Raw genomic sequence first — 22123 nt, forward strand, 5'->3', positions numbered from 1 at the left:
CTTTGATAATGAAGACAAAAAGAGCACCAACAAATTACTGAATGAAACAACCAAAGACAGCTATAAAACATTAGAAGGCACATAAGATGAATACATATAAGTGTATTTCCAAATATTTGTATATAATTTTGTATTATCTGATTGTTGGTTTACTAATATATCATTTTGTTGTGGAGATATATATTACACATACAGTATATGTGTTTATTAAAGACATTCTTATATATATATATTCTGTTTTTTATTAAACATAGAAATAATTAAAATAAACATATTAAGGAAAACATTTATAAAGATTCTATCAACTTTCATATATCCTTGTAAACAATACTATCCAAATTCGGCAATGCCTAAACGCTCCAAAACCGCACTCTCAACACTGTAAACAAACACACTGCAGATACTGTTGATAAAATACTGCATAACTCTGTTGACACACCTACAGCTAGATAGCCACGCCCCCTTTACTGCAGACACACCCAGATCACCCACAGTGCAGCGTCATCCCAGCAGAGAAATGCAGTGATGCTTGTCAACAAGCTCAGCACCAGTGTCCCACTAACACACACATGCACAGCCCAACTGCATGATTATATTGTCCTGCCACCGGAGGTGCTGAGTGTGGAGATAAAAATAGCACAGAGCATGCAGAGTAAGACCGACACAGAGAGAGAAGGAAAGCTAAAGAGAGAGAGAAAGAGCAAAATAAAGAGTGATGCGCACCCGCAGCTGATGCTTGCCAGTTGGGAAACGCCAGGTGAAAACAGTCACACATGGTGGCTGTCTACTGGGGATCTTGTCCAGGCTGTCAGTACTAGTTTCAGAAGCCTCGCTCTCTTCCTCCAAGGCTGAAGAACCTGCTGCTTCCTTTTCCTCTCAGTCAGTCACTCCAGGTGCAGAGGACAAAATCAAGTCGGAGCCGGTGAACGGTGACATGCGAGGGAGGGACAGAGAGTGCTCCATCCACACTAGTTCGTACTTCACAGGAGTGAGGCTGCACACTCTTCCCTGCCAGAATAAACTCTGTCTTTCTAGCACGCTAAAACAATTAAAGGGGATATGGCTGACTTGGGACGGGGGCTGGCCTAAATAATGCAAATTCCTCCTTCTAAGCATCTAACTCCACCCTTCTGATCACGTTTGACCAATCGCTGCAGAGGTGCTCTGGACCGTCCGACTGCTGATTGGTTCACAACGCAAGAAAAACATTCCAGCTTTATAGGCATGAGGCAGAGATGCATAATTGGATTTGACACCACACAGTACATGTTTTCATGTCTGCTGGGTGACAGAAGGGGAACTGAAGATGCAGTTTGTCAGGTGACTAGACTAATGTGTTTAAGAACAGCTGTGTACCACCTGAGCTGGCTGACACTGACTAACTTCTGATATGTAGTTTTGGCTGATAGTGTTATGTGACATGTTTGGGGGAATGTCTGGTTTCTGCAAGACTCTGTTCTTCTGAGGATGGCCACTAAGACCATGGCTAAATGATTTATGATTTCATGTCTAAGAATAAAAAATGACCTCAGAATGGTACCAGACTGTGACGTCAACCTGAGACAAGTTCAGTGCACCACCCCTCAGACTACAGCAGTCGTATTTATGGCTTTTGTGGATCTAAATCAAACCGGTTTAAAGTTAATTTACCTGTTTTTTTGTTGCACACTGCACATGTGTAGTGCTGTGATATATGTTATGTAGTACATGTACATCCAATTTGCAAACGTGTGTTTATTTATGCTCATGTCTCAAACAGGTAAGTGGAAAATGTGATTATACTAGGTATGTCCCATAATGCTCTTCTGACTTGCATGTCAGCTTTTTTGTTGGCATCAAGGCAGACAAGATAATTATACTCACAGTAGCACCGATAACAGAATTGCAGTGGCTTTCTCTGGTTTGGACTGTGCTGATTGGGACACATGCTTATGTTTTGTACAGAATACATGTAATACACTTGTAAATGAATAAGACAATCAGATTGCTATGTTTAAGGTTCATATAAACAGAAGTTTCAGAATTAGAAAACGGACAGGATTCATTTTGATGAATGCATGCAAACGTATACCTAAAGTCTCAGACAAAAGACAGAAATCTCTTTAAGAATTCAAACATTTATCATCAAATGCTTCTGAGACCAAACTATCTAATATATACTGACCATCTACATTGTAAAACAAGATTTTGTTGTTGTTTCTTTCTTTGTTTTTTTTGTTTAATGAAATTTGAGAAGAAACGTCTATCTCTTTTAGTTCATCGTCTGTATATTCTGGTTCAAAAATGTAAGGCTGCGGGTGCGGATGTAGGTGCAGTGCATTCAGGTTCTACGTTGGCAAAACTATTTTAATGATACCCTTACTACCTTTCTGGGCCTTGATAATGTCAATTACGTTGCTGTCTAAGCAGGGTAAGAAAGCTCTCGCATTTCATCAAAAATATCTTACTTTGTGCTCCAAAGATGCAAAAAGCAATTGAATTCTTGTCTGAATGTCAGATTTATTTACTTACCAGCATCCTGCCTTATTCTTAATGAATGAAATTACTATTTAATAATTCAGCAGGATTATTTTATAATAATAATCCAATAATCTTTGGTATTATTCATACTCAAAACCGTTTGATTCCCATTTAAAGAGGTTTTCTATACATTTTAGTAAAGGTATTACTGTAGCAACAACAAAAGCATAAAGCTTCAGGCATGTTCACATTGCTGATTATATGTGATACATTACTAATTTATCAGTAAAATATTGTGTATGACAAATTAAGTTTGAGTATTTATGTATTGACATACAGTATGTTCCCTATGCATGTATGTATCCTCTTGATGTTCATTCTTATACCTAAGGCCTTGTAAACAGAAGGATCTCTGTTTCATATTCAGTGCAGATATCCATCTCTTTTTGTGTCTGCATCTGAGACATGGAGTGCCAGGATGATACTGCATTAGCCCCTGGCTGCTGCCCAAGAAACTCCACACCAAAATCAATTTAGGCACTTGAGAAAAACAGAATGTGCCCTGCCACCACCTTTGCCTACGCTTCTGCCTCCAAGCTTCTGCAAAGACCTACCCTCTTCTGCCATTATGCACCACAAATTCTGTCAACATTCAAAAGGTAATTAATCCTTCATATGATTTATATAGATATTAATATGCATTTGCTGCCACATTTCCAGTGCTATGAACTAAACTTCTGCTCAAAGAATGGAAAGTTTGAGTATTGGAGGAATCGAAAACAGGAGCAACCTGTTGCTTTGGCTCAATTGACTCTACTGTATGCTTTTAACAATGACAGACACCATTTTTTATCCAACATGAATGAAAACAGTGCTAAATAGCGACTACCCTGTGATTAAAAGTAGTGCTATACGTTTGGCTGCCTGTACCAGGAAGTGGATTGGTATCTTTTTTCCAGTTAGTCTAAAACTCTTGGCGCCACCTCTCCAACAGGACAGTAAATTGATCTAACAAAGTCTCCAGTTCTGGGTCATCCTGTTTGAGGAATGAGTTTTCAAAATTTGCATTCGAAATGTCTATCTGTAGACAGTCTTCTGCATTAAGAAGCTGTAGTTTATCATGGAGAGTATTCAGTGCACGTACAGTAAGAGTCAGTTTGAGAAGTTTTATCCCTCCAAGAAAAAATGCTCTCTTTTCTCAAAGTGACCTCAAAAATAAATTTTGTAAAACACTTTTAAAAACTTGATGTGCCCCAAACTACTCGTCTCAATCTGACAATGAAAACAAAAATTTAAGGCATAAATAATTGTTTTGAGATTTTTAATGTGTGAACTGTGAGGATAGGAAGGTCAGAGTAATTTCCCAAGAATTTAAAGACATGTTTTGATGTTGTAAATTATAGTACATGAATGACATGAAAGTGGAGGGAAGGAGAGAGGGTTTTTTTCATCCAATTTGATATTCTTACAGTATTAAATTCATGTATTATGCTTTGTGAAAGAACACTTACCATACTCATACTTGTTATTTAAAAAATTATACTTTTGAAGAATGTTCTTAAGTGTGAACTGAATTTAATGAACTGAATGTTAATTCAATTAAAATGTATTATAGTTTCATTTTAAAATAAAATTCAATTAGTTGAACTGTAGAGCTCTGTTGAGTAGAACGTAAGTATATTTTTCATTTTTAATATGATTAATTACAATTACTCAGGTGCTAGCAATTTGAAGCTAGCTTTGAAAGCATAAGATCCCACCCTGCCTGCAAATCACTCTCCAAATCCACACCTCCCCCAAAATACATGAACACGCACAGGCAGACCAGAAGATAACCAGGAACATGATGAGAGACGCCATTGGTGGAGCGACACTACAACGCTGTCAGATTACGTCTCATTCACAGGTGAGAAACATCGACTAGTCAATTAGTCAACTTTAATGTTCTGCCATGACGCTCTAATCCTGAAGTCAACTACTTGACTGTCCTAAAGAGGGCGCAACAGGTTAAGAAATCTTTGAAGTCCACACGTACGCTCTGTTTCCAGACAGTTAATATGACAAATAAATGCTTATTTCTAAAGCGCTCCACAAGACCTTTGATTATACTGTTAGGATGCTTGAAATTCTACGTGAGAATGCATGTTTTAAACAGTTTATTGTTCAGGTAAGTTAATCGGGTAAGCTAATCTAATGCGCTGCTGCACTGTAACACACATAGGCTACAAACAGTGGCTCGTACATCACACACACAGAATCATTCAGTAGCGTGGCACGGAAATGATATAATGACCCAAAGGACTGATAAAAATTAGCTGTTATAGGAGCAATATCCATGCAGTGTCATATTCATATTCATATTCCATAGTTGCACACAAGGTGTTCAAATCTTTGCTCAAGGCTTATTTTTTCAATATTAGCGTCATCGCCAACTAGTCGACATCGACTCAACTTTCATCACATAAATGTTCCGAGTGTTAAATCAAGAGTACCATAACATCACAAGTTAATTCAGTGTAAAATATAGATTTTGACCACATGCAGTAATGATAATCATCAAATAGTGATGATTTAATCTTACTCCAAATCCACACATTCAGTATTTCTAACATATGAAGGGAAATTGTGAATTAATTCTAAGTACGGTACATCAGGAACTGATTGGACTGTGAAGAGCAAGTGTTATATTGTATAATGAAGATGAGTATTTGGAGAGGAAGAGTTGAAAAAAGTATAGGTGCTTTCAGCATCTTCCAGCAGTACATGCTGCTGTTTCTGTATGAAACTAATACCCTGTTACTGCATTTGTATGACCCGGCATGTTTTTGCCGAATCTGCAACTCCTCAAGGAAGCACTGAGAGTATGAGCTCTGATGGGCTGCATGCAGCATCCCATCCCACAAGAGACCATGTGATCTGTGAGATACTTTGAGAACAATCATGCATTGCACTGTAGTTGCACTGAGTCTAAAATATGTGTTTTGTTTTGTAAAATATGTGTTTTCAGTTGAGAATCGTATTTGATACATCAGGCTCATATAGTATGATATAAGAGAATTGAGCTACTTGAGGAGATTTATCCAGAGACCCAGACTGGGCAAAAATATGCAATTTGGTGAAGTTGCTAATATTTATAGGGTCAAAAAGTAAGATGATATGTTTGTAAATCAATTAGATCTTTTATAACAGTGTAGCAGAATACTTACATAAAATGCATGTAAATATCTGTTGTCACTCTATATTTCCCAATAATATTTTTTGGAAAGATGATATTTAAACTCTTAGTTTATGGCCCAAGCTCTGGAGGTCAATATATGTAATGTAATGCAGCACAATACAATGATGATTGTAAGATGAAATAAGGATTCAACAAAAGCCTGATGTATCATCTTTATTCTCACATTTTTACATGATTTCCAACTTCTAATTGTTAGTAATTAAGTTAGTTGTAGTTGTTAAGTTTAGATATGGGGTAAGGTTAAGGGATCCATGATCATGCAGAATAAGGCATGTGCTTTATTATAAGTACTAATAAACAGCCAATATTCTAGTAATATGCATGCTAATAAGCAAGTAGTTATAAGTGAATACTGTTCCCTAATCTAAAGTGTTACAAATTTTAAGTTATAATAAAAGGTATAGGCCTTTTATTTGCTAAAACAGTTTTAAGTATCAGTCTAATTGCATGATGTAGATTGTGTACAACAGGTTTTGGTCATGTTGATAATTTAAAGGCCTTAGAAATTAGCATTTGAAATATGATACAGTAGGCTTTATTAAAAGTCATAGGCCTGTTTAAGCCTACGTCATACTCCACTGATCTAATTTATTCCTCATGTGACTTTAGTGTGGCAATTTAATACTTCTACACCTAAATTCCATCAGAAATATGTGTGAGGTAAAACAAACAAACAAAAAATGTTCTGGCCTAATAACTGACAAAAACATACCCTTACTGTCCTGTGCCTGCACTGATAGTTAAAAAAAATGTATGAATCAATCCACTGTTGACTCTTTTTCCTTGAACTTTGAGGACAAGGTTGGGATTCTTGAAATATTTGGTTTGTTTTGGAAATTAGAGCCAGAGAGAGGGCAATTGTTAAATCAAAAAACAATTGAATCATATTAATGAGGGTTTTCTTAAGGTAATTCCAAATGTGCATCAGAATACAGTGATGTATAATGTGTACGAAAAAATATATTTAACTGAGCACAATAAGTCCATTCATTACTGTCTCCCAGACATACCATGGGAAATGTTTCATTTTTAAAAAAAGTTCGCAGTGATCCAGAGGACAACCGAACACTATACTGAGGAAAAAGTGTAGTAGAAAATGCATGATAAATGTTAGGCTAATGATTACTACAGTGTTGTAAATTAGCTAATTATAATTCATTTGAGAGCTAAGTGAATTGCTGAGGGAAAACAGATAGATGTTTGCTTGGGGGAAACCCAGGAGGTTATGTGATGTGTTATTCACTGTAACCAGATGAGCCCATGTGTTTTGAAGAGAATTCACAATGATGTCTGAATTCTTCAAGTCATGTGATCTGGCTACATTTAACTTTCTCACAGGTGTTGATATTAAACAGCATATTTATATTAAGTATTTTCACCGAGGAACTTTTCTTTAATGACATTTAAATTATTGATAAACAGCAGAGTCTGACAAATTATTTCTGGTCGAGAATGACCTGCAGTTGAATGTTTACATCCTTTACTTCCCCTCTACAATTCAAAGACTTGCTTTGCATTAAAAAAATATTTCACCCAAAAACAACAAGACAAAACAAAAATAAATGTTTACTCATCCTCAGGACCATTCAAGATGTAGAGTTTGGTTCTTCATTAGAACAGATTTGAATAAATTTAGCATTACATCAGAATGCTGTCAGAATGAAGAGTTCAAACAGCTGATAAAAACATCACAATAATCCACACCACTCCACTCCAGTCCATCAGTTAATGTCTTGTGAAGTAAAAAGCTTCTAATCTACTTAAAGGGGGGGTGAAATGCTATTTCATGCATACTGAGTTTTTTACACTGTTAAAGAGTTGGATTCCCATTCTAAACATGGACAAAGTTTCAAAAATTAAGTTGTATGTTTTTTCGAGTATGGCTCTGTGTGACGTTAGATGGAGCGGAATTTCCTTATATGGGTCCTAAGGCACTTCTGCCGGAAGAGCGCGCGCTCCCGTATAGCACAACACTGAGAGGCTGAGCACAGCCTGATCAGAGCAAGAGCGTCGCGAAATGTCACAAAAGAAGTGTGTTTTTGGTTGCCAGGGCAAGACAACCCTGCACAGATTACCAAAAGAGAAACAGCATTAAGGGACCAGTGGATGGAGTTTATTTTTACAGAGCATCAACGGAGTTGTGCAAGTGTTTGTGTTTGTTCCCCTGCATTTCGAAGATGCTTGTTTTAAAAACAAGGCCCAATTTGACGCAGGATTTGCACATTGTTTATTTCTTAAGGATAATGCAGTCCCAATGAAAAAGGGTCACGATCGTGTGTTGGAACCGCAGGCGGTGAGTAAAACTGCTTCAAATATCTCTGTGTTGTTAACTTAGCTATCGGCGCGTAAGCACATCAAGTAAACAACATGTGATGTTGTCATCAAATTGCACTTTCCACATGTACAGCTTAAAAAAAAAAAAAAAAAAGACGACATAAGGTGGAACTTAGTCATTTTCCAAAACCGCTCAGCAAATATATAGTTTCAGTATATACCACATAGAGACGCCTTTGCTGATGCTGCTCTTGTTAAATTTCAGCCTCTGGATCTGATTCTGGATCATAAATATACGCTGAATCTGACTGTTAGCAATGGTTTGTTTTGGTTGGTTTTGTCCTCACGGTAATGTCACAGCTTCCAAACGCTCTCAACGCAAAAGCTTACTGGCGCTCGTGATTCTTTAGCTCCGCCCACACGTCACGCCTCCAGCCGGTCGTGTTTTTCCGGGAAAAATCGGTACAGACTATCTTTCTTTTATGAATATAATAAAACTAAAGACTTTTTGGATTTATGAAGGATGCAGTACTACTCTATAGGTACTCAAGATTAACAGGATATTGAGTGAAAACGAGCATTTCACCCCCCCTTTAACAGACATTTTAACTTAAAACCGGTGCCAAAATATTAGTTCAAAAGCCCATCCCATTGTCCTTTTATATTAAAATCCAACATATTTTAACTTGTAAACAGTGCTTGATCTGTGTATATTTCTCTCCTGATGCAGACAAGATCACTTTTTAATTGGTTAAATCAATATTAAGGATAGAGAATCAAGGATTTGACATTAAAAACATCTTAATGATGGATTTGTTTATTATAAATGCATCTTTTTTTGCTTCCCTAGATGTTCATTGATGGACTGGAGTTGTGTGGATTACTCGTGGATCATTGTGATGTTTTTATCAGCTGTTTGGACTCTTATTCTGACGGCACCCATTCACTGCAGAGGATCCATTGGTGAGCAAGTGATGCAATGGAAAATTTCTGAAAATCTGTTCCCATGGAAAAAACAAACTTATCTACATTTCGGATAAACTTTCCAGGTAATTTTTATTTTTGGCTGAACTATTCCTATTGGAAATAAAAACAAAGCCACAAGGAACACTCATTACTCATTCAAGAGCATCGATTGATGCCTTTATACCTGTCTCCCTTCACAGTGAAAGAATTCAATTGTCTGCATGCTTATATCATTCATTGCTTTTAGACTGAGCAGAGACGAGACATGGTGGAGACATGGTGAGGGATACACGCAAGGATGAAGAAGAGACAAGATATTATGCTGTTCACTGATGATATTTTGAATGTTTTTTGAAGCTCTCTTGCATCTTATTTGTACATTTTATGCATTTTAATCCTATATTTCTCATGTTTTGCTGAGTCACATCAGTGCAGAATTGCATATCATCCAAAAATAATTTTGGTGCCAGGCCTGCATTTGTATGCATATTTATTATGAATGAAACATTCTGCAGCCTCTATTTAATAAGTAAGACTTAAACTCAGAAATGATTCATTTTACAGTATAGCAGTTAATACAGTACAGTGCATTCAATTTATGGCTCTATACTGTAAATTGAATGGTGTCATAACTCACTAATAAAAAAAAAAGAAAATGTCATAACTCTCATCAAAACAAATAACCACCAGTACTTCTAGTAAAGTATAAGCACAGTGTTATTTTCTATGCAAAATGGTTTTAGTCTCACTAGAAAAGGAACAATGATGCACAAGAACTGAAGGGGTTTGTTCTTGTGTCACAGTTTATGCTATTGACCATATTTGATGTGCTTTGTGTATGTGTGTTGATCAATGTTTTTATGTTATGTTATGTCTCTTTTGAAGACTCGTGATATACTGTGCAGTTCATTTAGATTACTTTTACTTTATAATGTTTAGATGGAATGGACTTTCAGTGGAGGACAGAAATCTCTCAAGTGTCTTTGAACATATTTTTATTTGTGTTAGGAAGACGAACAAAAGTCTTGTGGGTTTGGATTGACATGAGGGTCAGTAAACATAACACAAGTTTTGGATGGACTATCCCTTTAAAAAAAGCATGTTGAAAAAATAAAAATCTGCATGGCAATGATTATCCTTAAAGGAAAAGTTCTCCCAAAAATGAAAATTCTGTAATCATTTACTCACCCTCATGTTGTTCCAAACCTGCATGAGTTGTTTTCTTATGTGGAATATAAAACAAGATATTTTGAATATTACTGGTAATCAAACAGTTGGTGGTTGCCATTGACTTCCATAGTATTTTTTTCCTACTATGAATGTCAATGGGATCCACTGTTTGATTACCATCAATCTTCAAAATATCTTTTTTTATTTTATTAACATAAGAAAGCAACTCCTACAGGTCTGGAACGACATGATGGTGAGTAAATGACAGAATTTTTGGTTGAACTATCCCTTTAACAATGAGGATAACAAATGACAAACATGAACAAACTCATGAACAAACATGAACAATGCTAGCTGACATTCATACTGGAGTAAGGCAACATCCCACCGGATACTGGCTGAAGATGACAAAGCTGCAGCCAAACTAAAGCAACCTCTGAACTGAATCAGTGCCTGTGAGACCCAGACTCAACTCAAACAGTGGGTTGTGATTGTGAGCTTCTCAAAGCTGGAATTTATGGCAGTATTGCCATTTAAAGACCACTTGTATCCAAGGCCAACGAGCAAAGATGTGTAACCTGATATAAAAAGCACAATACCTTGATTTCAGAACAATATATCAAGAGTTTCATGAACACTAAATGCCAACAACTTTCCCACCAGCTCCAGACACGACTGCTTCATTATGAGGCATTTTGATTGTGATTCGCAGCTCTTTCAGCTCTTTCTTGGCAGTGCAGTAACCCAGTGCACCAGGACATTTAACTTTATGCATCTCTAGTGCAGTGCACTTATCTTGGTCTTTTCAGTAACATGAATAAACTGCAAAATAATATTTATTATTTTAATGAACTGCCCATAAGTTTTACACTAAATTGATTTTAAAATGCTTTAAAATGCCTTACAATTATATCACCACACTATTCATATCTGATGCATGATGAAATCACGTGACAACAATGAAGTGTGCTGCTGAATCAAACAGCTTACATTTCCATAGATTACACATTAACAAACCTGATTAGGCCACATTAATGGATCTTCAAAATGATTTAGGCTAATTTGAGTCACTCCACTGTGTGAATCACTCAGTCAGATTCAGAAAACACATAAGTAAAGGCATACACTGTTTATAAATCATTTTAAACAAACTCACAAAGTTGGTTAAGTTATGGAGCGTTTAAAAAAAAACAATATCTATTGGGTGACTCAGCAGCATCTTGTTTTTTCTTTTTTTTTTTTTTTTTTGATCAGGCAACAGGGATTTAATTTATACTGTATGATCGCCCTCTAGTGGAAAAACACCAACAGTTCATCACGTGGTCAATGCAGGAAGACATGAACGCAAACTACTATCAATGAAGAGTAACAAGAGCAAACAAATGTATAAATATATAAAAATGGTTATTTGTACAATATAAATCATCCTTCTGCTGGTATGTTTTAATTTAATTTAATTATAAGACAGCGATTAATGTAAATACTATTTCGATAAATAGTGACCAAGTAAAGAAGTTTAAAGTATAATGTAATCATTTTTTTGTTAACCTTGTGTTAATTTGGGGCTTTTTGGCCCATTTCCCTCCAGCTCTTCCACAGCAGCAAGCCTTGGCTCTTTCCCTTGGTGACCAGAAATTGAGGTAGTTTACAGCCATTAAACTGGCCTACTCCAGCATCCTTGCCCATAGCAATCAGCATAGTCACATTTCCTGATTGGGAAAACAACACTGATCAATGGAAATAAAGTGGTACAAAACTCATGAAGAAAGCGGTCTGAATTGTATTGTATAATTAACATTTTAAAAAGATCTCAAAAGAGCTGGGAGATTGGTTGTTACCTGTGCGATATGAGGTTAAACATTTTCCTTTCAGACTGTTTATGATATTAGTGGCAGCAACCGCAGCATGGAGTCCAGCATGATACGCCAACTTGGGTTCACTGACATTGGTGCAGTCACCCACAGCATACACATTGTCAAAGCCTTCTACTTGCAGGTGCTTGTTCACCTTCAGAGCACCACTCTCTGTCATACATGCAGCTGAAATATGAGAATATATATATATATATATATATATACACATGCACAGAGAGTGAGAACGAGAGAGTGGGTGAAGAATCAATGTGGATATATAAGGGCACTACTGTAAGTCAATAAACAAGTGTGTGATATCAAACATCATACATATAACATTCTCTAAGCTTTGCAACTGCATAAGTACCAGGGTTCTGTGCTATTAAGAAAAGTTTTGAGAATGCTGAAACCATTCTGATATTTGATAATAATAAAGTACAATTAAACGGAAGTGTAGTTTTTAATAACACATGATCATTCTGTATGCATTATTAGCCCTATGTTATCATGCACACAAAATACGGTGTAGTCTAGAAAACATGCACATATACTAAAAATCAGTTTATGAATTTCATTTGCATATATTTTGTTTAATAAAATACCAATTTTACGGACTATGAAGAATGAACTCTTTTTTTTTTCTCCTAGAAATTCTTTATTAAGAATTTTGTAAAGACATTTGTCTAAATATATAACAGTTGAAATAAAAACATTAAGGGGATAAATATAATAATAATTATTATATAAGTTCTTTTGTTGTGTGACTGTTCGTTTCTTTGAACTGTAATTCAGTTAATTCAATTGGAGATGTAACCAATTATTACTAGGATTAGATATCATCTCATCACAAAAGATATACATATAAAAATCACTTACTCAGACTGGACCTGTATGCTTCAGAGTTGATTTTATTTCCTGTGCAGCAGATGACTAGATCAGCAGTGACCTGCTCATTTTTATTGGTCTTGATCTCCATGTCTTTCCGACACACATTTAATTCCAGCTCATCAAGGTTTGTCACTTTCCGCCCTGCATTCAGGAACATAGGGAAAGTTAGAAATCAAGCACAATTAATTAGAAGTTACATGCGGTCTTAAGCATAGTGCATGTTGTTATATTTTGCATAGTCTAATCCAGATTGTAACATTTTTCATTTCCCTATATTAAATGTAAGGAATATTGTACAATCAGTCAGTCACTGCAATAAACCTCACACACCCAGACATAGTACATAACTACTTAATTAAATAAATCAATATGTGGACATGAAATACTGATTTCAGCTGTTAGCTGTATATTATATTAAAGCATTCATTAAGAAAAATATCCATTAAAATGTAAAATAATAATAATAATTGCATTGATATTACATTAATATTAACACTGAAGTTTTCGACAGCTGTTACCCTAGGAGTTGCATTTGAAAAAAAAAAACTGCTAATAGTATTTTTTATATTGGAGTGCAATTAGCAACTCCAAATAATAATCATCCAATTTCAGCTAATGGTTTTGTTGCTTGTGTTTAAAAATGCAGCGGTTGCCAGTTTGACACGATATGTTTTCCTTTGAGTTCAAATTTTAGAAGTCAAATCATATTAATTCATATTGTTTACTGTAATTCCCTAGATATGTGACCCACATCAGGCATTAGGAATATAATGCAGATGCTAAGCAACCCCAACACGCACAATCATTACCTAGCAAAAGCTCCACCCCCTTATCCAGCAGAACCTGTTTGGCTTGTTCTTTGACAGAAGGCAAAAGATCAGGATCAGCCACCTCCTCACGCGGGTGGATCAGAATCACCTAGATGAAAAAAAAATGTAAGCTCACAATTTGGAATAAGAGTGCAATGTCTATTTTTGAGTGAATGCAGAACTTCACCTTCTTGTCAGTAAATTCAGTCCTGATCTCAGCAGCCATTTCAACGCCGGTGGTTCCACCACCAATAACTACGACCGTGTTTGCTTCCTGGATCTGAAACGTTGGATGAATCTTTAAATAGTTCTAGCTTTTAACAGTCAAGTCTGTGTTGTCAGTTAAGATCATATCACACTGTGGTTATGTTACAGCTCATTAATAATAATAACACAACTCACCTCTTTGACAAAGTCCTCATACTTCTGAATGGCTGCTTGGTAGGTGTCCACAGAATTGTGTTTGCCTGGGAAATGTCCGCTTGTTCCAGTGCACAGAATGAGGTGTGAATAACGTACTTGCTGTAGATTAATATTAGCACTTATTAAAGATCACGTATGCATCATATTTTGTTTTCTTCTGCTGTAACATTAGAATATGTCTTACCTTTCCATTGTCGAGCACAACTGTCTGCGTTTCTGAGTCTATCTGTATGACACGGCCTTGGAGGAAATTCAGTCCAAATGTCTCTTTGTATGGTATGAATGTCTGCTTCGCAAAACCTAGATGAATATACAAAAAACTGCATTGTTGTATTATTCTAACTGTTTTTTGTTTTTTTTTCCCACTTTATTTTGATTTTTTTTTTTCACATAAACAGAGTACATCACACAATTACAGATACCATTGGAATATCACATAAATGTAATCAATTCCGTCTCTTTTGTTCATAGAAAGAACCAAATAGCAAATAGAGACAGAATAAAGTTAATTCTAAGTTATAAAAAAAGGAATAATAAAAAGGAAATATACAATTATGGATCCGTCATATGATGCAACTTACGTCCAAACAGCATTCAGCATGAGAGAATAAAACAATGACATAAGTATAAACAATAAGCAAGAACAGCAACATAAACCAAAAAGTAAAAAGTAAAAAAAAAAAAAAAAAAAAAAAAAAAAAAAGGAGAGATGATGAAATAAATAAAAAAAATGAGAAGCCATATAAAGCTTGGTCATCCAAAGACATATTCAGGTTAATCTTGCGTGTAAGAAGATTCTTTACTGCCAGAGGGGATATAGACAGGTGTTTAAAACCATTTCACTTCCCTACACAATCTAGAAAAGGGCCCCAAATTTTATAAAAGTTGTCAGAAGACCCCTTTATTGTATGCCTAATTTTTTCTAGTTTGATAAAATGAAAGATATCATTAATCCATGAAGAATGAGTGGGAGGTGTAGGTGATTTCCAATTTATTAAAATTAGGCATCTCGCCAGAAGAGTAACAAAAGCTACAAAATCAGTCTTATATTTGGGCATGTCAAGTGAAAGAGAAAGAGTACCAAATAGAGCTGTGACAGGCAAAGGTTGGACATAAATTCTAAGAACTTCAGATAATGTTTTAAAGATCAAAGACCAATATTTGTGTAGAGATGGACAAGACCAAAACATATGCGCAGTAGATGCAGGGGCTTGATGACAGCGATCACACATGGGATCTACCTCAGGATATATTTTAGAAAGTCTAACTTTGGTCCAGTGGCTGCGATGAAGGATTTTACACTGCATCAGACCCTGTCTGGCACAGAATGATGAGGAGTGCACACGACTTAGAATCTTTTCCCATTGTTCTTCTGGAATATTTTCTCCTATGTCTTCCTCCCACTGAGATTTAATAGATGCAAGTGAGCTTTCACGTAAGGAGCAGATTTCTTCATAAAAATGTGAGATCATACCCTTCATAACATGAATAGGTTTGAGGAAGGAGTCAATGGGAGTAACACTAGGGAGACTAGGAAACTGAGGGTGCGTGTCCCGAACAAAACTACGAACTTGCAAATATCTAAAAAAATTGTGTTTGGGCATTGCACAGTTTTCCCGTAATTGCTGGAAAGACGCAAATACATTATCTATATAAAAATCCTTAAATGTTATAATACCTAATGCCGACCACTGAGAAAAAGTCCTATCCATTAATGATGGTAAGAAAGCAAAATTTGCTGCTATAGGTGCAGAAATAGAAGAGGTTTGTAAACCAAAGAGGAGTCTGAATTGCCTCCAGATTCTCAATGTAGTTTTAACGATAATATTTTTGGTGTAGGGAGAAGATGAGCATTTAATGGGAGCATGTACTAAGGCTGCTAGCGAAGTAGGCATACATGAGGTAGCTTCCATGGTAAGCCATACAAATGAATCATGTGAAAAATCTTGATTTAACCAGTATTGCATGACCCTAAGATTTGTAGCCCAGTAATAAAACTGAAAGTTAGGTAAAGCCATTCCCCCAAGTATTTTGGGTCTCTGAAGAAAAGCCTTACGAATTCTGGGGATCTTTTTATTCCAAATAAAACCCAAAATTATAGAATCAATTTGACGAAAAAAGTGTTGAGGAAGGAAAATGGGTATGCACTGAAAATAATAAGAGAATTTTGGAAGAATATTCATTTTAACAGAGTTGATTCTTCCAGCCAAGGACAGGGGAAGCAGTGACCAGCGCTCAAAATCTTTCTCCATCTGTAGAAGCAACTTAGAAAAGTTAAATTTAAAAAGGTCTTTAAATGTATCTGTGATGCAAACTCCAAGATAGGTAAATCTATGATGAGAGATCTTAAATGGAAAATTATGTAAAGGGTAATTCCTAGCAGCAGAGTTCAGTGGAAAAATCTCGCTCTTGCTTAGATTTAATTTATAACCAGAAATTGAACCAAAGGACTTTAAGACACCAAGTTCTAACTGTTTATTTCATTACACTAGGCATCTTAATATTAGCATACCAGCCTGAACTGAGGCACGCAGCGCTGCAACGTTGTGATGAAACGCATCCAGGATGTCAATAAGCATGAAGGGCACTCCGTGATGTTTAAGGTGTTGAGCAGCTGCAATGCCACCAAAACCACCGCCGACAATCACCACATGGACATTCTCATCAATGGACACCTGACCACCCATAATGCTTCACTACTGCGGAGAGAGAGAAAAAACTATTACAATGTCTTAAACTAAATTCAAAAATCTGTTTGATTCTACTAAAATAAGCACACACACACACACACACACACACACACATACAAACATACATATAACAATCTATCAAAAGCTAATGTCTTGTGCTAATTATTTAAAAAAATAAATAAAGTAAAACAGTTATAATGAGGAAGTAATATTACTATTTAAAACTACCACTTCTATTGTAATATATTTTGAAAAAGTATTTTATTCCTTTAATGGCAAGTCTACATTCTTTTAACACCTATTACAATAATCCTTTAGATATCAAAACAGTTGAGCTGCCTAATACTTTCATGTAGGGCTGCCCCCAAATAGTCGACTAAACGTTAGTCGATATGAAGAGGGCTTGGTCGAATACATTTTCATTAGTTGGTTAGTCGCAAAAAAAAAAAAAAAATCACGTGAAAAAATTACGCAATCAGGGGCTGCGCAGACATCAAAGCAACGAGAGATCAACGAGATCTCGTGCCTCGCGGTATACCAAAGCGCACTTGATGAGAAGGAGCATGCAAGAGAAGGATGAACTAAAAATGTACTTGGCAGATAAAACAAAGGTCGATTCGGGACCATTGGCATGGTGGCAAAAAAATTAACATCGATATCCAAAGCTCGCTAAAGCAGCTAAACGCCTCCACTGTATCCCTTCCACATCCACTCCATCAGAGCGCATCTTTTCAGAGGCCGGCTTCATTGTGAACAAGTCGAGAAGCTCCCTTCTTCTCAACAATGTAGACAAGCTGGTGTTCCTCTCACATAATATGCAAAAAAAAATAAAATCGAATTGAAAGCTTAGGTAAGAATGCTTAATTTCCTTTTTGTAGTGTTTCTGTTTGCTATCTGTTAGGCTATATATATATAAAAAAACGGGTATTTTTATAACGGTTGGGCTATACAAATAAATAAGTACATATTATTTTTATTTATTCATTTTCATAAAATGCAGAAGTTGTTTTTTATTCTGTAAAAAAAATTAGTCTGATGTTTGCAATTTGACTCGTCGTCTTAATGGCAGTTTGCGGCTTTGCTCTGATATTTTTTATTTGTATTATTGTTCTTTAAATTATTTGTTCCACATTTTGTCTTAAATATAGTTGTTCTAAACAATTTAATCAAATACTTAGGCTGTTGATTCATTTGCCGCCTTCTTTTTTATTCTAAGTTTTGGCGTTGTGCGATGTGCCATGTGCATTTAATTGTTCGTTTTTGTTAATTATCCTTTTGAACAATATAAAAATTATATTAATTTTCCAGTGTAATTTTATACCAAACAGCGTTTTTGTTACAGTATTTATTTTTTATTTATTTTTGCCTTGTTTTGTACTAGGCCTAAGTTGCTAATACGTTTATTTAATTTATTTTAAAGAATGAATTTTAGTTTATTTTATTCAAACTGTTTTTTTTTTTTTGACATGTAACTGTTACAGTTTGTATTTTTGTTAATAAATTATTAAAATGCACAGGCAGTGTGATTGCTGTTTTTATGTTAATTAGTCTATAACGTTCCAGCCAATGATTTATGTGTCCGTAAGCGCTGTATACTTTAAACGCTTTACTATTCTGTTTTAAGCGCTTCATTTTCATTTTGAATGCGCTAATATCATGCTTAGCATATTCTGTCATATGGAAGTGTTAAACTTCAACCTGGACTATACCTTTCCTTGTATATACGCAAGTTTTTTATATTAATATCATAAATTAACGATTATTCGACTAATTGCTAAAATGGAGGTGTGTTAGTCGACTAGGAATATCTTTAGTAGGGGGCAGCCCTACTTTCATGGCAACCAAAATGTTTTTTCAGGATGAAAGTTAGAAAGAACATAAATGTTGCTACTGTAACTTTAAATCAATTGAATGCATCCGTGAAAAGCATCTTTTTTTTTTATTCTGTCAGTAAACATTTTAAACTTATACATATACAGGTATATTCCCACACATATGCATTATGGTTGTGAATCTTTGGATAGCAAATTTATGTAAAGCATTTTGTCACACCAGGAGCATAACTGTCAAATCTACTGCTGGACAATAATCAATCATTTGTAATCTATAATTTCTAAATCTAAATTTCTGCACAGAATAAAGTAGAAAATACACTTTAAAGTTTTTCCACTGCAATAAATGATATGTCAATTAGCACTGCAAGATTGATAAATTGGTTGTGTTTTTGTCTTAATGTTTCATCAGTTTATTCTGCTTTTTATTCAGCTTAGCTGCAGATAAACCTGGCACGTCGCCTATGAGAGCGGGATCACTTCTCTTTCAGTGCGAAAACTTCTTTATCTCTTTTTCATAAAGTAAAAATGCTATAGTATTTAACTTTTCCTCTCCATCATCGAATTATGATTCTAAGAGAAAACGCCCCCTTATGTGATTTTGCATGTCTAAAGCAACGACCGCTACTTTCATGATTCTGATTATCAAATCGGTTCAACAACACTGTTAAAACACATTTATCATTCGATGGAATTGTGTGTATGCTTTAGACCAGGGGTGTCTGGTTTCGTGCTGAAAATTGATAGTCTGCCGAAAACTGATTGCCGTCTGTAATCACTTTTTGTCAAGTGTAAAACTACATTTTATGGGTTTTACCGACCATTTAAAAGGCATTTTCTAAGTAAAACAGACTGTATGAGGTTTAATCTGTCAAATAAAACCATTTAATGCAATCAAGTCCTTTAACTCACGCAGTCCTTTTTACCTGTGTAGAAATACAGTCTATGAAAAATACCCATAAAATGCCGTTTTACACTTGCCAAAAAAGTGATTACAGACTCTACTTATTGAATAACTTACTGTTCTTTCTGTCTCAAATCACTTTTTGGCAAGTAGGCCGAACGTCGTTGGTAAGATGCCGAGAGCCATTGAAAACTCCAGAAAAGTACAACTACTTCACTTTAGCATTAGCCACGAGTTCAGTCATCAGCTGCTCAAGAAATGTGTCTGTGAGACAAACTGAGCACGAGCACAATCTTGTGACAGTCACAGGCGGTATAGTGGAGCGCGTGAAGGAGAGATGCGAGGGCACAAACACTGTTCAAGGTCTCCATTAATTCGTGCTTGAAGTAATGTAAAGTGTATATATTTTGAAAGCATTTAATCACTATAGAAATCACGATTCATTTGATTCTTAGCGTTTTAAATCGATTTCTGTCCGAGATCGGTGATTGACGAATCAAAAATCATGTGTCAAGATCATATGTATCGTCAGGGTTTGTAATCGACGCATCGATAAAACGAGTGAATCGTTACAGCCCTCATATGGATACATATGCATGAAGAAATGCCCATTTAAATACTTCAAAGTCTTTTACCAATGTTTGTCCAAAAAGACGAGTGTAGGGTGAAGTCAGCTAAAACGGGCCACGTTTTGGTAAATGACTTATAAAACCATCAAATAAGCTATGCATGAGATCTAATGAGTACCAGGGTTCTGTGCTATTAAGAAAAGTTTTGAGAATGCTGAAACCATTCTCATATTTCAAAATAATAAAGTACAGTTAAATATGTATACATTTTTTAAATGTCAAAAGTATAACTGTTTAAAAATTATGATAGAGTATCAGTGGGTATCTTCTTGAGCTATGGCACAACATTCAGGTAAAATGGGCCAGCCGTTCAGGTAAAATGGGCAAATTAAAAAGAGAACAACAATTATAATTTCGGCTGAAATCATTTTATTTTTAACAGTAAATTGACACTATCGTCTTTAGTGTGCCATAGTAAAAAAAATTATATTTTTACTATTTAATATTGGCTCCAAGCTTTTGAAGGGTATTGTGTATAATGTTACGAAAGCTTTTTATTTCATATAAATGCTGATCTTTGGATCATCAAAGAATCCTGAAAACAATTACTCAACTAAATAAAAAAAAGTTTATTGAAGAGCAAATCAGAATATTAGAATGATTTCTGAAGAATCATGTGTCTAGAGGTATGATGCTGAAAATTCAGCTTTGATCACAGGAATAAATTACATTTTAAAATATATTCAAATGGAAAACAGTTTTTTTAAATGGCAAAAATATTTCAACGTAAAAAAAAAAAGTAAAATCTCACTGTTCAAAAACCTTTGACTGGTAATTTGTGTGCTTGTATTTATTTATTTTTTAAGACTAGATTTTGTATGTATACATATCTCGGCCAATAAAGCTATTTTCACCCTCAATTTCTATGTAAAAATGTGTGTATGCAGCCTATTTTAGCTGAAAATTGTGGCCCATTTTAGCTTAACCAGCCATTTCTACCTAAAATGAATTTTTTCAAAAAAACTAGTTTATTTCTTAAATTAAATGGTTTTATTTTAAATAGCATGTCAAAACAGTGTTCATAAACATTTGCTTTGTCGGTAAGAATATGTATAATTGCTTTAGTATCCTTATTGGTAATGAATGAAATTTACTAGGTCAGGCTCACTTACCTTACAATATCTCTGACAAGTTTAATATAACACTCTGCCCTGCCTGCCTTAAGAAACTCAGACCAACATAAATTATTGTTACATGTCAGCAAGTCTTGAAGCACCAATGCAAGATGAGTTATTGTGACTGACTATACATATTTTAAGAGATATGACGCTACAACCTTATTTGGCCCATTTTTACAATAAGGAAACATTAACGAGAAATGTCTTCAACATAAACAAAGTGGACTGCATCGATGTGCTCATATAATGCAATATTCATATATTCGTCTGCAACATAGCGCTATATTACAATAGAAAGTTCATACCTAAGCTCGTAATCTTTTGCATGCAGCGTAAAAGTTATTTGTGTACTTACCAAATAATGTGTGGAGGTCTGTGCTTATGTAAGGATCTGTACACTGCTGCTCTTCAAGGCGGATATGTGTGTTCAGCTCTTTGTTTATGGAGGTGCATTATATCCAATGGTAGCACGCACAGTGTGGTGGTGGGCGGGGCTTTTCTGACTGAGCTGCATCATAGCCAATGGTTAGCGCTCGAGTGGGCGTGTCTGTTTTGTTGCGTGAGTGGTGAAATCACTACTTTCTTTTCCTCTTACATATTACTTCTGCTCTCGTAAATCTGATAACAGGTCATATTAAGAAATAAATAACTGAAACACAAACAAATAATGCAGATCATATTTACACAAACAAATAAATAATGTAGATCATATTTCTACCGAAATGCCGTCAAACTGCAGTTAACATTGTCACCGATGATTCACATTGAAAGGTCAGAAGTCGAGCTGAGTCACGATGACAAACACGGATAGATTTTCTTTAACTGATCGATCTCATCTTTTTACTACGAATTAATTTTTAATACATTAT

At 35.3% G+C, this 22123-nt stretch overlaps 1 protein-coding gene across 1 annotated transcript; it reads right to left on the reverse strand.

Annotated features, from left to right (window-relative positions):
• Nucleotides 1–9916: 9916 nt before the first annotated feature.
• Nucleotides 9917–21717, reverse strand: aifm2 (apoptosis inducing factor mitochondria associated 2). Its single transcript, XM_052573383.1, has 9 exons — nucleotides 21610–21717; nucleotides 16594–16780; nucleotides 14266–14381; nucleotides 14061–14180; nucleotides 13846–13938; nucleotides 13659–13767; nucleotides 12838–12990; nucleotides 11947–12147; nucleotides 9917–11817 (listed from the first exon to the last, which is right to left on the reverse strand). The coding sequence occupies exons 2-9, from the start codon at nucleotides 16766–16768 to the stop codon at nucleotides 11663–11665; spliced, it is 1122 nt and encodes a 373-aa protein (XP_052429343.1). The 5' UTR covers nucleotides 16769–16780; nucleotides 21610–21717; the 3' UTR covers nucleotides 9917–11662.
• Nucleotides 21718–22123: the final 406 nt, after the last annotated feature.

Source organism: Carassius gibelio, chromosome B13 (genome assembly GCF_023724105.1).
Source record: "Carassius gibelio isolate Cgi1373 ecotype wild population from Czech Republic chromosome B13, carGib1.2-hapl.c, whole genome shotgun sequence".
NCBI classification, from domain to species: Eukaryota; Metazoa; Chordata; class Actinopteri; order Cypriniformes; family Cyprinidae; genus Carassius; species Carassius gibelio.

Excerpts from the sequence above, each read along its gene's own strand:
- aifm2 (XM_052573383.1), bottom strand. The coding sequence starts at position 16,768 with ATGGGTGGTCAGGTGTCCATTGATGAGAATGTCCATGTGGTGATTGTC. Across the intron at positions 14,382-16,593 it reads GCGTGCCTCAGTTCAGGCTG|GTTTTGCGAAGCAGACATTC; the intron begins GTATGCTAATAT and ends ATATTCATCTAG. Across the intron at positions 13,768-13,845 it reads CTGAATTTACTGACAAGAAG|GTGATTCTGATCCACCCGCG; the intron begins GTGAAGTTCTGC and ends TTTTTCATCTAG.